General features: G+C 35.3%; 1 protein-coding gene across 1 annotated transcript in view; it reads right to left on the reverse strand.

Moving 5' to 3' along the window:
- Nucleotides 1-1,491: 1,491 nt before the first annotated feature.
- The window catches only part of TBC1D15 (TBC1 domain family member 15), a 30,451-nt gene continuing 11,349 nt past the window's right edge, over nt 1,492-20,593 (reverse strand). Inside the window, exons 3-17 of the mRNA XM_068669189.1 lie at nt 20,318-20,392; nt 19,552-19,690; nt 17,920-18,130; nt 14,119-14,221; nt 12,978-13,175; nt 11,368-11,496; nt 9,362-9,465; nt 8,988-9,082; nt 8,316-8,432; nt 6,444-6,544; nt 5,617-5,716; nt 5,105-5,202; nt 3,169-3,285; nt 2,506-2,592; nt 1,492-1,859 (exon numbers count right to left, since the gene is read on the reverse strand). Coding sequence (XP_068525290.1) covers nt 1,653-1,859; nt 2,506-2,592; nt 3,169-3,285; nt 5,105-5,202; nt 5,617-5,716; nt 6,444-6,544; nt 8,316-8,432; nt 8,988-9,082; nt 9,362-9,465; nt 11,368-11,496; nt 12,978-13,175; nt 14,119-14,221; nt 17,920-18,130; nt 19,552-19,690; nt 20,318-20,392 — 1,881 coding nt within the window. The 3' untranslated portion in view covers nt 1,492-1,652. The remainder of the gene's footprint in view (nt 1,860-2,505; nt 2,593-3,168; nt 3,286-5,104; nt 5,203-5,616; nt 5,717-6,443; nt 6,545-8,315; nt 8,433-8,987; nt 9,083-9,361; nt 9,466-11,367; nt 11,497-12,977; nt 13,176-14,118; nt 14,222-17,919; nt 18,131-19,551; nt 19,691-20,317; nt 20,393-20,593) is intronic.

Consider the following 20,593-nt stretch of genomic DNA (forward strand, 5'->3'; position numbering starts at 1 on the left):
CAGTAATTTCCTGAGCAGGAAATGAAAGGCTATAGATATGCTGAGCCGTGGTGAATCCTTGACTCTCAACGCGTAAGATTTTCTTATTAGCTGATGAGAGATAGCGCACTGACGATATTAAAAACAAAGCCTATACTGATTCAGCTCTTCAGTGCCTGTTCACAACTGGTGTGAGAAGTTTGATCAGGTCTCAAATTGTTGTAACAACTTGATTTATCTATTAAAGCCTTTTTGTATTGCTTGTATTTGGCTTTACATGGTACAAATATCATTTGTAATAGCAAACTGCTCCAAAAGAAAAGCTAGCTCCTCCATATCCAGCATCAACAGCCCAGAGATGACAGGCATGCTCCACTCTGTAAGAAACAGATATCCCCCCTGCTCTTCATTGCACATAAAATATGTATCAATGGACTAATGGTTGCTAGCTGTCCCCTCTATCTCATGATTAGATCAACAACGAGACAACTAGATTTTTTCTCTAAATATGATTTAATTAAAAACACTAAATCAGCTTTGATTTTTATTTTATATATGTACAGTAGTTACCAAATAACGAATACACTGAATCAGTTATGTTAAATTTCACATAACGTCAAAGGACATCATCGTGGCATGGAATAAACTCACACTGCCTTTTGCATATACAAAAAATGCATTAACGTTAATTGTGATTACTTTTTTAATAACCTGCTTACTGATTCTCCAAATAATCTTGGCATAAAAAGTGTAAGTAGTTAATTGATCCGTTAATATATTAGCAAAGATAAACATTAGTAAATTTGCAAGAAATTATTTGCAAAATGACCTCAGGTGTAAGACTGAATGTATTCACATGAAAGTTTCCTTCAGTTAGAAAATAGTTTTGAAAAAGAGCCCAAGTTTGAGCTGCTCATTAATTTGGTCAAACTGATTCATATGAATGAACAGTCAAGTTTATTCAGATATTGAAAATATGACTATCCTTCTAGTATTCACAAACATCTGTGTATATAGTGTATGTGTGTAAATATATATATATATGCATATATAAAGTGAAGATATGTTAATGTAAAAATATACTGTTCATCCACTCCCAGTTACACAAAAATCAGTATTTGGACATTAAACCATATGTAAAAATGTCCATTTCAAATCTACATTCAACCAGCAACAAATACTTACAAGTATTTTTGTAAACATTTGAGATAAGGAAAACCCATTCATTTACAAAATGATCTTTAACACATCAGCATCTCTTCAGCTTGATTTTTTTTTTACAGCAGCTTCAGCTGGCCTATTGTGAATCTGCTCAAATCAAAGAACTCACACCATCTTAGATCAATGTGTGAAAGCTCAGCAAATATGTACTTTCCATATATGTACTTTTCTTTCTTAATCTCCATTCATTTCCAGTTCACCAGCAAAAAGAAAATGCACTTGGCTACAAAAATATTAAGGAATGTTATTGAAAACAAAAGGCTATTTTGGTAGAAGAAACTACAAAAATAGTTAAGTTGAGTCATGTCGTAAAGCTTTAATGCAAGAGCATTACAGTACAGATTTTCTTTCCAACCTTAAAGCTTAATCAACACCAAATTTAAATATCCATCTCTCAAGTGCTTGGAAAAAACGTGCTCAGTAAAGTCTTTCTTCAATTTAATCAACTGTAATTATGCAGGTGTCAAGGTCTGCGTCTCAGACATCTGTTGAGTGCTTTCTCTTGTTCCATTGGCAGCAGTTACAGGTGTTGAGATACTCTGATACAATGACGTAGGACAGCTCAGCACTGTTGCACTTTCATCCTCTCCAGTATCTGAATCTGGTGTTACGGAACTGCTTTCTATGCCCAGGATCTCACTAACTGCTTGAGGCAATTCCTGTAAAAGAGAAGGAAAAAACAGCCCAACACTGTAATTACATTTAAAAATGAGATTTAAAAATCCCCCCCTCCCCAAATAAAGTAATCATTCATCTGAATTTGGCTGTACTGCAAACATCTCTCCCAGCACTACTTCCATTAAAGAGATTGTTTTCTGCATCTGCTTTTTAAAGAGACAGTAAAAGGCTCTAATCATTTACTGATTATCATATTCATCACTAAAATAAAACTCCACATAACTATTATAATTACACTTCATATTATTGAAATTATTTTTTTAAAATCGAGTGAACCATTAGTTGCTGTCAAATACATTTGGTATGCATTCAGTGCAATGGATATTTCCCCTCATCTTTTCTGAGCACACCAAATATCAAATTACTTGTACTCAGGTTATTTAGTCAGAGTTAAGAAATTACTGTCAAAAGGCACAATGCGTCTTCCCCCCTCCCCCCGTGAACAGTATTTCCCTGTAACATTAATCTTGCTTATAGACTTTTGGAATGTAGGTGCCATGTAGATACAGCACACCCTTTATCATATTCAAACACTCAGTTGTTTCACAAGTCATACATATACAATTAGAGCCAACTACTAGTTTCACTGTCTAGAAATGCTCACAGATAGATTCAAAATACCGTTACCTTGCAATTCATCATCTGCATAGAAATTGCTTCTGCTTTGCAGAGTATGTATTCCACATCGATTTTCATGGACAGCTCATTGATATGCTGAAAATACATTCACAAATAACAGTAAGTGTAACAAGCTGTGAAAAATATGCTGTATTGTAAAATATAGTAATACTGTACTGCACTGCTAATAAGTATCATAGGCTTGCCACTTAAGCTGTGAAGTGCTGAACATACTCTATTTGCATTAACAAAATAGGTACTGAAAGATGCATTTAACTGCTGGCTTTCATCACTATCTGAGACCTTTAAGGAGAATCTATGGTATTTCCAAATGTGACAAACCACCCAGTCTTTCCAGTTAACCCCAGCTCACGTTTTCACGTTTTCAAACATATCAAATGAGACTACAGAAGACAAAGCAAATATTAAGAATAAACATACTAAGCAGCAGTCTAAGCAAGAGAACCATTTGTTGATGATCTTACTACAAACCACAGGCATCCAATAAACCTTTTTGAAAGTATGAAAAACAGGTATTAAACATACATTCACACTTCTGAAGATAGTATGGACCTTTCCTACACCTATTCCCCCTAAACATGAAATACAAACATACTGTATTCACTCCAGAAAAATAATTAATATTTAAAATAATGTATAAGAACTTAGTACCTTTAATATTTCATTAAAGCCATAGTGCTTGTCCATTATTTGCTGTTTTTCAGATTCTAAGATAGCACAACAGAGAAGAAGATGAAAATTCTGGCAAGGCAATTCTGTCCACATGACCTGTTAAAATATGAGAAAAACTTTTGAAATGTTTATGTCCTAACTCTGAGAAGAAAGGTAAATGTTAGAAAATGTTTTAATGAAGCTTCAGTAAGCCCTAAAGCCTAGTTGTTTAAGAACAAACTATTTTTGATGGCATCTAAGTATTTCTAGAAATTTTAAAAACTTTTATTTTAGCCAATTAGTGACAACTGCAAGTTTGAATCACTAAATGCTTAGTTCTTCCTTTTCTACCCAGTCTTCCTGTGCCATCTTGAGAATGAGGCAGTTCACTTGTGGAAGGGAAAAAGATCAAAAGGCTGGCTGGAAATTACCAGGTAATACTGTGTGTCGAGGGTATCCATTGTGAAGGAAGGACTGAGCTGCTCTCAATTTTAGAACATCTCAACAGCTGGTCAGTATGCTATCTGGGTTGAATTTGGGAGAGACTACTAAAACACTGTACATAATCCCACCCAGACAGAGCAGCAAAACAGCTCAACTTGCAATTATATTTCTGTGAAAGATGCTAAGTATGTAATGTCGTACATAGCACTGCAAATGACTCTGCAGTCATGCTGTGCAGCCCAACTTATCCACACAATGTAGAATGCCACCCCTCTAGTGCATGTACTGCCTAGCACACCCTGGTAGTAGGTGATATAACCACCTACATTTTCTACCCCAATCTGATGATTACAACTCTTGCTTAGAGAGCGTAAGGTTCTAGCTGCTGGTCAGCCTGATGGAGACTGATATGCCCCATCTTTAGGGTGAACACCTCATCGCCAGCCTTGTGAAGAACCTTCTCCATTCCTTGTTTTGATATAAGGCACTGAACTGGAAAATGATTTACTTTTAACAGTTTTATATAATGGTTCTCCTCTTATATGGAAAAAATGAATGAAGCATCAACATTATATTTCATTATACCACAAACAACATTAGTTTTCTTTATAGAAGAAACCTTATGCATCTTGGTCCTGTTCTTTTCATAACCCTTCTGTTCCCCAGCATAATTCTATGTGATGTTATGTCCTAACATAACAACACTCCTTTCCAGGCTGCTCCCATTCATCTGAATGTTTACATGGATAACTCCCAAGTAAGAGTAATAGTGTGCTCTTGTTAAATGCATCTTGAACAATAGAGCCATACTCTTGTTAGACTTTCTTCTTAGAACAAAGAATTAAACCGTGCTCAAAGAAGTTTGTTTATCTTAATTATGCTATCTGAACACAAAATCGCTTCAGTAAAATAAAAAAATCTCATTAACCTGGAATTATCAGAATCTCTACATTTTGATATCCTTTATAGTATGTTACTTGGCATCAAGGTTAAAGAGGATAATGTCAGAAGACTTGGTTATGGATTTGGCAAGAACAAAAACTACCTGCTGCAGCTTCGTTCCTCATAATCTATAAAGCAACATCAGTATCAAGCCAAATATCAGAAAGATGAGTAACTAATAATCAGAGACACAAGTGCTATTTCTTCTGTTTTTTCACAAAAAAAAGTAAGCTGACATTCTCCAGTAACTACTCTCACTTATGAGCCTCATCTGAGGGATCCTATCCAAATCTTATGAAAAATTGACTTGTCCCCATCAGGTCCTAGAAAGATTTTTTTCATTAAACTCCCAAGTTGTTATTTTGGCTAAAAAGACATAACATATGCTAATGTCCTCTCCTTATTACATTGATGCAGGTTTTTTTCCCTTCTATTACTTTTAGCCTATTACTTTGTAGAATGATCCATGCTTTTGTACTGAAGAAGGGTACGTTACAGAAATCCAAAAACTGAAAACTGATGGAGTTTGTGTGATGAAATACCTGCTTACCTCCCAGAGTCGAAGAATATCTTGAAAGCTAAATTCCCTTTTAAATCTGATGAGAAGCCATCGGAAGCAAAAATAAAGGTAGCCTGAGTCTTGAGATTCTAGGAACAAGAGAAAAATACCAGATTTGGTTAAGACAAAGGCGGGTGGGGGGGGAATATATATATATATATATATATATATATATATATATATATATATACACATACACACACACACATTTACAGGTACACACTCATACAGCTGATCTTTAGTATGGTGGTCCCTCTTCAAAATCAATGATGCTTGGTGGACGATGGCATATTTTTTAATTCAGTAACAAGATAACTTTTTTCCAACACTCATGGAACAATTATCAAAATCTTATAGGTGTTTCCTAAATTAGAAGTCCAGTAAATGAGTCCTGTGTACATTTAATATTATTATTGGAAATATGTTTAAAGACTGGTTGGGATATCAGTGCACACAGAATGCAGTAAATTGCTTTAGTTACTGTGCATGAATAACACACCTACCTAAATAACTGCAAAATCCACTGTCTAGTAAACGAAGCAAAGTGCTCAGCTGAATTAGTTGTGTCTTCATACCCTGCATCTGTTCTTCAAAATTCTGATGCTGGATAAAATAAAATATTAGCAATATCATTTATATCAATCAAATAATGATGATTGAGATTTGCAGATATGGTTAATTATAACAAAGAAGTTTTATCATAGCAAGTGGATCTCACCCCTTTACGTATTTCATATGTGGAGCCCTTAAAAGATTGCACTTGTATTTAAAGAAATATCTGCCTTTTACTGAAACGTTTGAGTAAAGCAGCGAACTGTGTTTCTCCAACAATAGTATTTACTTTGGTATATAATAAACGATATTTTAAATTAGCCCACACTCTGTACTACTGCAGCATCACTGCACTCAAACAAAAAAACTTTTCTTTTATTGCTGCACTAGTTTTTATGTGCTGTACCACATACTGTTTCACCACAGGCACAATTCAGAAAAGCTTCTGTTTGTGGGAAGTCTAAATTCCATTTAACAAGTACCAAAAGGCAGTTCTGATAGAGAACCATTACCCTGTACAAAATCCTTCTGGAGGATTCCTGATTTATATGAATTTGTGCAGTCTGACTCTAAGTTACCTTGGAATTTTTTTTTTTTGAGTATTAGCTAAATTTCTGTCAACAATCAAAACAGTTGGCTTCAAACTTAAGCTAATCTTTGTTTTACAAGTATTTTGTTTTATAAACTTAATTTTAAAAAAATTAAGCCCAAATGCTATCTGCAGCTTTAGGTTTCCTTTTTTGTTTTACGTATGCCAAAAACAACAACTTATTTTTACCATTTGATCCATGTATGACACAAAGCACCAAAAGGCATCTACTTCATTCTCCATAACATACAAGACAGGTGAAAGCAAGTCACTCATTCCCTGGACATAACCTCAATGGAGACAAAAAAGGCAGACAGGAATTTAGTTAAATTCAACAGCTAAACAGCAATTTTTCAAGAATAACCAAGTAAAACAAGTTATGCATTCCAAGTTTGTATGGACACTATAATTGTACTTAACAGCATGCTTAAGAAGAGTAGAAGGATTTTTTGAGCTCATTGTTTACCCTTCTTTCTCACTCTCTCAGCTACCTTACAACTGCTGCTATAGTCAACTTACTGCCCCACTGCTGCTGGAGACTTCTTTAAGCAAGGGAAAAAATAATTGATGTGCATGTCTATCATCAGTGGTTGGTTTAGCACAACATTACATTTCTCACTTAGACTCAAGCTTGGCTGTTTGCACTTCTTAACAATGCAATTATAACTGAGTAACCAAAGAGAACTGGAGTCGATGAATGTGAAAATAGGAGTAGGTGTGAGAAGGAAAAACAGAGGAAGGAACAGAAAACAGGTAAATAATTCAAAAAGGTCAAAAGAAAAGTTCTGCTCCCTGAATTTAATACTACAGCCAATTAAAATAAATCCAGAGAAAATGCTGTTGAAGACAGCTTAAGTCTCTTAAAGATCAAAAACAGTTTCATTAATATTTGACTTGAGGAATTCATTCAGAAAAATGTTGTATCAACAGGTATCAACAGCATTTTATCAACAACTGAGTAGCTTAGAAACCCAGGATAGTGAGTGGTGTCAAAGGTACTGCATTTCCATTATTCTTGTTTGTTTATAAAACATAACACTTCTCCCCTGCATAAATTTAAGCCATCTAAATAATTTTTTCCATCACTGTGTAGGTGGTGAACAAGCCTTTATTTCACTAAGATATATGTCACTGCATGCTAATGCAGATAGAAATGTGGAAAGACGGGTAAGAGCTGCACTTTTAGATGGAGTCTTTTCTCATTTTCCCTTTTTCAAGCCAAAAGATCAAGCATCTTTACAGACTTGATAGAAGGGATAAAATCTGGCAAGTACTACTACTCTGCAGCAAGTCTATTAGTAATTAAAGATTTGTTCCTACTTTGTGCATTCAAAATCTGTCAAAGCAGACTTTTGCAGACTCCCAACACTTTTCTGAAACAGAATACCTGCAAGTATCGAACAGCCCAATGTCATGCCAGGGGTGAAGGAGGGGGAACCAGCTAGAAATCTCTTTTCCTTCCCAAGACAAGTAAAAGAAGTCAAGACAGACATCTCAGCTATACTGTAATTGAAGGAAGACGTTATGAACTTTTCCTTCCGTAACAGATGCATACTCTATATCATAGTTTCTGACAGACTGCTAAGTGTACTCCTCGAGAATCAGCTTTTGAAGTATTCATAACAACACTCGTGTTTACAAATAGCTGGTTAAGCATGCTGAGCTTTAAATACAGCAGTGGCAGCTGGTTTATAATTGTAATTGGTGTATCAGTCTTAAAAATGTGTATAACGCTCAAGCTCCAAATACACAAACCCAGAAAAAACTCTGAAGAGCAAAGTTGCTTCAAGCGTATGAAAACAACAGTAAAGCTACTGTGAAGGCAAACTGCCACGTAAGTCCTAACCCCATCTCAGCTGAATTCAGATGCCTGTGATATTAAATAGAAGAGAGGAAGAAGCAGCAGACAGGAAACAAAGTTATTTACATTATTAAAATATAAACATTGACATTTGAAGAAAGTATTGTAATTAAAACAAGTTGAATTGTATTAACTGTCCTTAGCACAAGTAAAACTAAATCAGAATCTAAAAAGATTAAGTTCAGAGGAATGCAACTTACCTAAGTCAAAGTCATACATGCAATAGGTCATCAAAATATCATGAAGTAAAATCAGTCCTGGATTATCTTCACCTTCATAGAATTTGTTTGTTCTATCTGTCCTGTTTACATCTTTCTCTAAAAACAGTTCAGAGTTAAAAACATTTTAAAAACATGTTCTACAAAGCCAGGATCTAATGAATTCAGGATAGTTTAAGTGATTTTTTTGTCAAACACTGTTTCAAAGGTTTGAATACTGTAAGACAACAACTACATCATGGAATGTCATTTTGAAATAAAGTAAAAAAATCCTTCCTGTCTTGAATGAAAAGGTTCACTTGTAAATGGATTTGAAACCCTTTTAAAAAAAAAAGTTTAATTTTTAATGGAATAATTACTGATTATAATTCAGAGGACATGTTCTTTAACTACCAGGATTAAGAACAATTTTATGTAAGTTATCGATACAATGTTAATTGTATCTGTAATAGTAAGATGTAAAGCTCTGAATTACACCAGTTAAAGAAGTTTTAATGTTGAACATATAACAGAATTTATGACACCTTTGAGAACAGCAGCATGTTAGTTTTTAGTGGTTTTTCCTACATGTTACTCAAGATTATAGTTCTCCAATTTCAAGTTGAACTATAAATGTTTGAGAATTCAGTTACATGTTTCTGAAACTAAATTTACCTATAAGACTCCGGTAGTCTCTTAATCTTGAATTTCGTTTTTCCTGTTCCTCACTGACAGATTTCCACTGCAGTTTCATCCTGAAATATTCGTCCCTGAAGAAGAAAGATTATTTTGAAACCAAAGCATGCTCAGTCATTACTTTTTTTTTCTTTTTTTTTTAATTTAAGCATTCATTCTACTTGTTATTTGGACCAAACAGGCTAAGAGCAATTTGTTTATGTAACATTTTTACTTTCTTTGAACAGAACAATCTTTTTAAGGTCTCTCAAACACTTCGCTGCATTGAACAAACTTTAATAGCTGTCTCTAAAGATGTGTCTTAAGAAAATAAACTTTTCATGTATTTTGTAACCTAATAAAACCGTACTCACGTTTTCCTCTTTTGCAAATTTGCTCTCTCTTCTTTAGTGCTATTCCAAGGAAAATACCCCAGAAGAAATTTCCATGCCTCTTTTCTTAAAGTATGGCAGAGTCCCTAGGGAAAAATAGATAAGAAACATTAACAAAAAGACCATTTCAATTTTGGGAGGAAATGCTTCTACATGAATACAATGCTTCTTGAAGCAACAACATTAAAAAAAACTGTTTTCTCTTTCTACATTATAGCCAAATCTTATCTGCTAAGTACATAACACATTTGCAGGAAAAAGAGGGAGAAAATATGATTAAGCAGCAATACAACTCAGACATTGAAAAAAAATGGAATGAAAACTAGTTTAACATGTCCTACAAACCACAGAAGCGCTGGATTCATCTTTAGAACATAAAACAAACTTTACAAAAGGTATTTCTTTATATATTTTTGCGTCACTGCTTGGTATAAAAACCTTAAGGGCATCACAGATACTAAGAAATTAAAAAAAAAGTACCTTTAAAATTTATATATTTAAACATGATGCTGTGTAACTGTCAAACATTTGGTCTCTCCACAAATTGATCTTGAGTACTAGTCTCCTATTTCATTTTACTTTTTTTTAAACAAATAGTTATGTGTATCAAGACATGGCCAACATACAGATGAACCTTCCACGCAATTCAAAATACCACTGTCTACTCAAGGACACTACTTGCCAGAGATCTAAATAAAACTCATTTTTATATGATAAAAATGCAGTAGCTGAATCCTATCCCACTTGTCAAAAGAGATTCTTCCAACTCCTGCAGTATAGTCACAAGAATAAAGCACTTCTGCTACAACACTCTGGAATTTACCAATCCAAGGCTAGTCCGCGTGCTGGGGACGCAATGCTTCATGCCTCACTGTATTTTTTCACTTACCATTAAGTTGAGGCAAGGAAGGTAAGTGCTGCAAATAGCATCAGCCACTGAAATTTGGTGCTCTAGCCAAGCAGTAACTGGAACTTTTCCAGTAATATGCAAACAATTTAAGAGAATCATGCTCTTGTAAGAGAATCTGCATTTAACATATTGGAAGTTACATTGGTTTCAGAGTCATGAATAACACTGGGCACTCACTCCTCTGGCAATGGGCAACAGAGAGGACAGGGAAACTTCAGATGTTGGGAAAAAAGTTTTATAGAAATCATCATGAAGGGTCCTTAACTAGATTCCTCAGGGCAAAAATATATAAAAGAACGGTCAAACAAGCTGTAAAGGGTCTCAGTTTTGGTTTGCCCTCTTCACAGTTCATTCCTTAATATGTATTTTTAAGAAAAAGACTGTAATTTCAATTTTATTATTCTCTATCCCTGCTTAAACTCCCAGAACAGGAGACTGCACGCTTATAAACATGCACCAACAGGTGCACAAAAAATGCATGATTAAGGCAGCTGGATTCCCATTAAAAAAAACCTTCAGTTTAAAAAAAAAATAAGTATGTTGGGTAGAATAGCTACAGTATAGCTAAAAGTTTTAAAAATTGTGCTGCCGAGACTGAATTCACATTCACGTTGCAGTTCAATAATAAATATCGGCAAATGATGAGTACTGAGGGCAAAATCCAGGTAAACTGCTCAGCAAAAAAAGAAGTTTTTGTTGGAAAAAGAAGAGAAAAAGCCCTTAAGAAGAAAAGAATAAAATAGATACCCTAACATTGCAGTGTTTTTCTGAAAGACACTTTGATTTCTCCCCTCAATCACTCAGGCCTCTGTCTTTCCAGCTCACTCCCTTTAGCCATCCACCGTAAGATCTCTCTACCTGTACAGCACACTGTCTGGCTGCAAGACTCAGGAGGTATTCAATTAGCATTAAATCATTTTTATAAAGTCTCTCCAACAATACTGACTGGCTTGTGCCTGAAGTCCTGCATATAAAGCATTACATGTATAAAGAAAACAGTATAACCATAGTTTGGGATGGAGAAAAAAGGGACCAGAAGCCAGCCACAGGTCTTGCTGACTTTAGAAAAACAAGTTACCCCTTTGAATATCGATTGCTTTATGTAGTCAACATTTAAAATTCTTCCTTCGGAATCCATATTCTTCGCCCATTCTTCAGTTGACACAGGCTCTCTTCTACTAACTTCAGGTTGTTTTCCTAGATCAATCTGAAACAAACACGAAGGTGTTATATGAATCCCAATGAAATGCTTCAGTATTTTTGAACAGTCACACAAAGCTTGCTAGTTCCTTATGTTCAGTTCAATTATATTTTCCCATGTGCATATTCAAATTCACCTTAGATCGTTCCAGTTAGTAACTCTACATTATCAAGTAGCGTGGACCAATGCAGGCAGAAAGAACAAGACACTTTGTGCTAAGAACCTGGCTATCTATGCTACTATTGCATATTTCAGAGGAGGTTGTGTGTTTTAAATAGCCTTCCACCAACACCAGACATCTCTGAACTGACTTCAGCCTAGTCCCACAGACTGAATGCCTCTAAGCAACCTGAAATGCATTAAGTATGTGCAGCACAGCAAACAGGGACAATAGGGAGCTTCACTTCAAAAGCACGTTCTCTTAAGAGAGAACAAACTCAGGTTCATGAATGTTATGCCTACACAGTCCAAACAGTGTGGCTCTAAAATCAAATACAGTACACTATCCCTTAAAAACAAGGGAAATTGTTTTCAGAACTCCTAATGCCTGAAGTTCCATAGTTCAGCTGTTAGTCTTATCCCAACTTTCATGTTTAAACACTAAAGAATTCAGCAGACAGCTGATCCTTATTTTCTAGAATCATTTCAATGATAGTAACCACCAAACCAATTTATTTTTCACGTTTTCAAAGTTTTTGACTGAGAAGTCAAGGGCATTAGCCAGATTAACACAGGTCAGTATTGTTTTTAATATGTAGTTCATACGTAGATCATACTGTTACTGACAAGCTATTAACACTATTTTGAACTCAAGGAAGAACTGACAAAACAGTGAAATACTAGAAACATGAGCTGCTTGAATAGTAATCACAAGCATTTAAAATACATCTTTTCCACTGATCTGTGGAAGAAAACAACAGGAGCCCACAAAATGTGATTCATGACACAATTACAAGTTCATTCTAGTTTTGGTTCAAGCGATACATCAATCTGTACATTTATACACCACAGACATTAGTTATCCAATTAAATATTTCATTTTAATCTTTTTAAACCATCTTAATTCTCTTAAAACAAATTGAAAAGTTAAAGTGATCAGCCATGAAAGTTAGGTATTAGCTCGCACACCCCAATTTTACTTAATACTGTTCCCTATCTGACCAAAGAGGAAACACTAAGCATGAAGTGAGACAGTCCAGTTTGCAGGGTAGTTATTCTATAAGATAAGGATAATCTTAAGGATAATAATAAGGATTATCCCTGCTTCAGTTGTGACAATTTTTTTAAGCAAAATTTGTGCTTACAGGCATGAAACTGATATTCAGGAAGTGGCTGCTTATCTTAATCTCATCAACAAATGGCAGGGCAGCACATGCCACAATTGCCAAACAAACACCGCAAGTCATCAAGCTTCAAGCTTACAGTTCCTTCAAATGTACACATAAAAAGAACCAATGCATCTGTATTATATTCATTTACACACTCACTCGTGTAATGACTTCAAATCCTGGTTCTTCCTGCTGATTTATCTTTAGCCCTGGGATAGCATCGTTAAGAAAGTCTGCCATTTCTGATGGTGGTCGCCGCTGAGTTGAAGGGTCACTTAATCGGAAACTGTCAAAAATATAGTTTGTGACTTTGGAAAATCTTCCCATTGTTACTGTGTATGGATCTTTCTTCCATTTCTGTGTTACAACAAGGAAAACAAGCAAAATATGAAAAACCTCAGATTATTTGGAATTCTTGTACTCAACATAGACAAGTATTAATATCTACAGTAGGTCTCAAAGCTATTGAAGTTTCATGTTTAAGTATTTTCATACAGTACATTCACTATACAATAAAAACAAGTATGAGATCTTAAGTGTTAAGATAATACTACCGATTGATTTGAAAGATTGGATAGCAGTATGCTGATGTATGTATAAGATCAGATTTAGTGTTTACTTTCCTGTGATTAACGCCACAAAACATCTTCCTTCTGCCTACCTTCTCTACCTGCACAGAGGAAAAGCATCTTGAAACATTACATACTCTGCTGGCAGCATCACACAAAACTTTTTTCTGACAAGTCAGTCAAGAAACTAATCCAATTCACTTATGAAGATTTAATGTAATTAAATGAACCAGTGGGTCAGAACTCTGGCCTCACTAGAAATTTTGCTGCTGACTTTTGTAAGGCCACAAACTCCACCTACTGATAACCAGTTTTAAGATTAAAAACCTCTTAAGCAATACTGTGCTCTTTGCTGTTCAGTTTCCAGCATCCCTTCAAAACTGTCAGAAAACAGGAAGTGGATACTTGGTCAAACAAAGTTTAGGAAATCCTAGCTGATACATTTTGATAACACCTACAATTTTCCCTCTTTCAATTTCTAGAACTATTTGTACCTAAATGTATACAGGCAAAATTAACTTGAATAGGTTTGAAATAGTTCACAGGGAGGTAAAGAAATCAGTAGCATACTGAACTTACAAGTAAGTGTATTTTCTATAGCAAACAGTTGTTTTAGGATGACATCAATGGGTCCAGAATGGCAATGATTCAGGGGATATTTATGATACAGCAAGGTTTTTTTTCTTTCAATATATGGTTCAGAATAATAATAAAAAAAAAATAACGCATACTTGCAGTAAGCCATATGATGGTTCATCAAGTAGATTTTCAAAAGACTGAGACAGAGACTTGTTCTGAGAATTCACAAGAAGAATTCGTTTATCCTGTGGAGATCTGCAAGAAAATTAAAGCATGGTGTTTCTGTAAGTACCACCATTTTTTTCTGAAAATGTTTTATAACTTTTAAAGGTTTTGGAAGTCACATTCCAGATTTTGTGCAAGGAAAACAGATTTGATGTAAGATCATTCTTGGCGAAAGTCCACATGCTGACACATTATACCACAAGACTTTCATGTTCTCTAAGATTAGTCATACTCATTCTCAATTATATTCTTTAGGTTTTCAAAATATTACAATGCTGTATGGAGAAATTACATGTGGGTTGTAAAAGTTATCTTTCAGAGCAAGTATTTTCTACATTTGATAGTGGACAAAGAGAGGTGACACAGGAAAGGAAATTTAGTGAGAGACAGTCAACCCCAATACACACACTGAAACACCTCTAATGTAACTGGGCAAATGAAAAGAACCCATGTCACCATAAGCAGTTCAGGGATTCGCTCTACCGATCAGAAAATCTTACATTAAGATACACTGTTAAACATTTCATAAAGGAATACAAACTGCCTTTCAATGTACGAAAGCACATCAATGAATTTCTAACCAACAGTACTACAACAGCTACTGTCAACATAATTTTAAAAATTATCCCAGTAAGAGTTTATCAACACCATAGCCATTGTGTTGTGAAACAGGAACACCTCATTACAGCCACATAAATATATTTTTGTGTAGACTCCAAATGCTAAATGAACACAACTGATTTGACTTAATTCACTGTTTTGGGGGTTGTTTTTTTCTTTTTCTTTTACTTCAGGCTTGCACAGTTAGATGAAAACTATAGCAAAGGCAGCTGGGACTATGCTGTTCCTTTTTCTTTAATCCTTTTTTTTTTTTTTTTGTTCTCATTCCCTATACATCCTCTTCACTCCTCTGGTATGGACACCTGATCAATTCATTAATTGGCTTCTGAATCACCACAGTTTACAGCTTAATATAATACAGCAGAGAGAACAGTTCAGAAGTCACTTTGACATACAAGCCTTGGAGTTAGTAGCCAGGCTGGAGAAAGCTAAGCACTTTGCCATCTGATCCTAATCCATTGAACAGACTTACATTTACAAAATACTTTTTTTCAAGTTGTTCTCTCCCAGAGTTTAAATCCACTATTTCTAGTTTTAGAAAGAAAAAAAAAATACTTTTATTTTTATGACTACCTGCATCATCTGCCATGTTATTAAAGTCAAAGATAAGAATTTTTTAATAAGCCTTATCTGTCTTCAATTCCAACATGACAGGACACTGTTAACATTGACGGATATGAAATCCGACAAGAGATCTCATTTTGAAACAGCCAGACACCATAGTCACAGCAGCAACAGTTAATGAAGCTCAACTGGCTTGTGCTAAAAAAGCAGCATAGGGACACAGGCTGAGTCATGTACCATGTCTTTTCATAACTAAAAGAACAAAAACTTTGTATAATATTTCCATTTTAATTAAACATTTGCTCTGGACAGCTTGTTCAGTATGGGCAGCTACTTGGGTAATGTTGAAAACATATTTGTGAGCTAGACACTTCAATAAACATTTATTCATAATACTACTGCTTAGAAAGGGTCATCGGTGTGGTATTTTCCTCAATATTACCCTGGTGCAGCCAAACTAAGAGAAAAAAAAAAAAAAAAACAACAAATCTCTAAAGCAAGAGATTACAAATACTTTTTTCAGGTTCAGTTACTTCACACATACCAATTTCAGCAATGTCATGATATTTTATAATGGTGTTAAAGAAATGCAAACAGCTTTGAGGTAACAGAAAGGTATTTTAGGAGAATGCTCTGTCATAACATCAGTACCTGCAATCTAGAAAGATGTAGAGGCTGGAAAAACAAGTAATTACATTGCCATCTACTTCTCTATGCAATTCAGAAAATTAAGTATGCATCTTTCCTTAAAAGAGACTGTTAGCTTATACACCCCATATATTAAAGCATAAGTAACTATTAGGAAAGGACAGGAACATATAAAAAATAAAGTTTGCTACTTGCACAAGTTGTGGCATATTCTTTTCTTTAATAAAAATAAATAAATAAATAAATAAATCATGCATGACTAGGCCACAGACTTTAGTGCCAAAATTATATCTTTACTGGAAAAGAGGAATCTAAGAAAACTAAAACTGGAAGTTCCTGTTCAAGTCAATGCCTGACTTCATGCAAATTTAATTTCCATAGCTGCATCAGCTTTTTGCTTTAACATTCCCAAACTATCTGCTGTTCCATTCTGCAATGCTCTGTACTTTTTCAGGCAGCAATACTATAGAGCTCAGCACATCACAAATGCCTGAACATGCCCTCAAGTTTCCCCATCTTCCCTGGCTAGGGAACTCTATCTGGTAAGCACTCCTGAACCCTCCAGTGGGCACACCTGCTGGATCAGACTGCAGAAACTTTACACACTGCTTTCTTTTAAGAACAGACATGAGAGCCTCTCTTTCTACACTTCTCCTCAGCCTGAGGAGAAATGTTGTTTTGCACTGTCCCAGCAGGAATATCCAAGTTACCTGGCAAGAAGCTATGAAGGGCAAGAATCAAACAACTACTGGATCAAAGAAAAGAACGTTAAAGTGCCCAATCACTCACCACAGACCATGTGAAAAAGTCTTTTGAACACGAACAAAAGTCATTATCTGCTCCATTTCCATTCAGGGACTCACCAATAAGCACCAATTTTACATAGCAATATGAATTATAATTATTTGTACCACATGACTGTGTAGAACTGGAAGTAAATATATTTGCCATCAAGGATTTCCTAGTCTACAATTATATAGAGAATATTCTTAATTACCTCTACCTCAGCTTCTTAATGCCCTCCTGCTTTTGTGTTCATTAATTTTCTCTCTCGAAAAGCCCACCAACAAGTACCATTTCACCAGCTGGTCTCACCAACTCTGCCACCTTCTCCAAGCAGTTGACAAGTTCAGAGTGTCCCAAATTCAATCACCACCACACTGCCAAAGCCTTTTGCAAATCGGTTCAGTGACTATACTACACTCAGATCCCATTGGCTTGCACTCCAACCTGACAATATTAACAAGGCCTCAGCTTTACCTACTTGCAGAAGAAAATTCTGACCTTCTCAACACTCCCAACATGAGAACAGTTCTCCATAAACATTCTCAAAGCCACTTCACTGTCTGCCTTCAAATCTTTCATCAGAGTATGTTGTTGCAAGTGATGCTAAAAAAAAACACGTCTGAAAACACAACACCTGTTACACTGATGAAATACCTCATGGTTTCTTCGTGCTCTACCTACCCTTTCATTTCATTTCATTGAAAATACTGTACATTAACTCACAGGGCAACGTCAATACTCAGATATTTTACTTATAGTAGGAGATCCAAAATTTTAAATGAGTTAATAGTAGTGGTTCATGAAGAAGAATTTAACTTTACATTATCTGAGAGTTCCTGAGAAGCTTCTGTATCCACAAGAGGGAGCTACACTTCAGCAAGTTCTGAATAGTTTATAAATCGATCCAAGTTTAAAACTTTCAGCCCACATTCTGAGTGTGTATGTGAAGTTTCAGCTTTAGTCACCTTGACAATTGATTCTACTAATAGAAAAGGGACATAAAAGTACCTCAAGAAGCATTAATCTGAACCTCATTGCAGAATTAAAAAAATAAAAGTAAACAAACAATCCATACTTTAAATCAGAACTAAGAGTTGTCTGATACTTACTCACTCAGCACAACATGATTTTCAAGGCATTTAATCAGGAGTTTGCTATCTCCATGATGGAAGTGAAGAGCTGGAAGCTTCACATCATCCTTCAGACAGAACACCAAATAAGACCATCCCAAGCCTTCTTTGTTTTGTTTGATTGATTTTAAATCTGCCAAACTGAACAGGAACGACCACTTGCTTTCTCCATTTGCATGAGCTGTAGCATCTTGAAAACAAAATTACCAGAAGATTTTAGTTTGCCTTCCATTATCAGCAACTACAAAGCTTTATCTGTCACTGTTTCTAAAAACAAACTAAAAAAAACACAAAACTCAAAATCCAGAAATAGTTCTAATAATAAAATATACTGTAATTACTACAACGATTTCGCATTGTGCCTTCTCTTCTACAGACTTAAAATAATAACCAGTTCTGTCAGACTGCTTCCCTAAAGCTCCGTCAACAGTTTAAGAAAGCAATCCAGCAGATAAGCATGTAACTGCTGTATCAAATATCAGCAGCAGATGAATCCCATCAGCACCTCTGCCTGGTGGTAGTGCTCACTCGAGCTAAATGTAATATACATTACAGTACTGTATGCTGTGCACTGCACACCACGCACATGTCTTGTCAGGCTGCACTCAAGACACAGAAGAAGGAATTGAAAAGCTTCCCCCACACCTCTTACTGTGCAAGTATATACACTCTATGCAAGAATACTGTGCAAGACTGTATACATTAAAAACTAAAGGATTGGTTACGCTACTGTGGGACACAAAATTGCCAGATTGCCTACAAGGACTCTGGCACATATCCCACTCTACCCTGATCAAATTACAGCAACTGGAAATAAACAGAAAGTGGCAGAGCATCATCCCTGTCACTAGTGCTCACTAACACTCACTTTGAAGCAAGATGTACTCTGCCTCTTAAAAATGCAAAAAAAGTATTCTATAAACAAAGACTGTGCTTCACCCCCAAACATTCACAATCTTAAGTCCAAACCCTGAACTCATAAATGACATATGACAACATATGACTGTTAGCACCATTTAAAACCATCACAGATGGGGAGAAACAAGTGTCTCCAGTTACAGACTAAAAGAATCAGAGGGAAAAGCTGACTGGATATTTTTTTATTATTTTTTTTTAAGCACGTCTACTGCAACAGTGTAACCTAAATAATGTAGCCATGAAATTATTTTGCCAAAGTACATTCACTACACAAAAACTGGTTTTCTAAGCTTCCACATAAAAAGACCCAAGCACCAATGTAGCTGTACATTTCATCTCCCCCTGCTGCTCCAATATTGAAATGTATTTGAGTAAACTTTTTTTTTCCTTCATTTTCCTTTCTAATAAGGCATCTCGTTCAAATTCCATTTGTTTGAAAGAATTTAAGAAGAGCACAATGCACATAAAACTGCTGCATCATTTAAAGATCCTGACAGCATGATGTTAGATTTAACATTTACTTTCTATACACTTCTCTACTAATTTAAGGAATAAATGAGATTGGAAGCAGAAAACAGGTATTCCATTGTGGGCTTTTGTTTTTTTACACACTCATATACTGTATATAGCAGACAATTCTTCAGTTTCAGGTTAATAAAAAGAAAAAAGAAAATCCACTTATTTTTGAAGTACCTCCATTTGAATGAGGTTTCTTTTTAAAAGAGACTGTGGTGACCATGTCCCATTCTGCTTCATAGCTATTTGGACGGTCTGCTCCTCGGGCAAGTTTTTCTTTGGGAGCTGGAGTCCACTCTACAACAGAGCTGGAATCCTAAGTAAAAAAGATAACCATCAAAAAAGCACAAGACATAAAAGCTGAGCTAAGAAACAACACAATTCAAGACAGGAAAGTTTACTTATGATGAAGACTGAGAGGTTTTACTTAAATCCAGTATGGTGCTAAAATATCCTAGCCTCTCTCACAGACTCTACCAACATAAAACTCTATTTAAATGTAAAACTGAAGCAGAAAGATTAGTCACATTCTCTTAATACTGCTTATATATTACTGGCTCTTGGAACCTCCATAGACTTATTTATTTACTTTGCATTAGAACAGTGTCTCTCTGTTTTGAGTTTAATTACGAAGAATGGATCACCAGAACCCAGCATAATAGACGCGGGGAGACCAGTGACTGTGACTTGCTTTACACTCATTTGGTCTTTACTATTCAAACAGACAGTTCCCTTCTATTTTATGTATGAACCAAGCACAATCGCCTAAATATATATCCCAGTAACCTGAAACGGGCTGTAGTCCACAAATGAGATTCCTACACATAGCTATTAATACCAATAGTCACAGAAATAGATTTTGCTGCCAGTTATAAGATCATCTACCCAGAAGTTACCACAAAATGGAAACAGAATGAAAAACACTCAAAACTAACAAACATACCTTTCCAGCACAGAGGATATTAGAAGTATCCAAAGTATCATCCAGTGGCCTCCAGTCTACTATTACTTCATTTTCCTGCAATACAATCAATCAATCAATGTAAAGTACACATCTCCCTCTTTACCCAGAGTATGATTCAGGTATAACTTACATTATACATATATATAAATGATGCAGATGGTATCAAACATGCAATGTTCATTCACTAATGAATTCCAGTACTTGAGAACATTTGAGATTTATCAAATGCATTTTGTGCTTGGCCAACAAATATAA

Source organism: Anas acuta, chromosome 1, assembly GCF_963932015.1.
Source record: "Anas acuta chromosome 1, bAnaAcu1.1, whole genome shotgun sequence".
Taxonomy (NCBI): domain Eukaryota; kingdom Metazoa; phylum Chordata; class Aves; order Anseriformes; family Anatidae; genus Anas; species Anas acuta.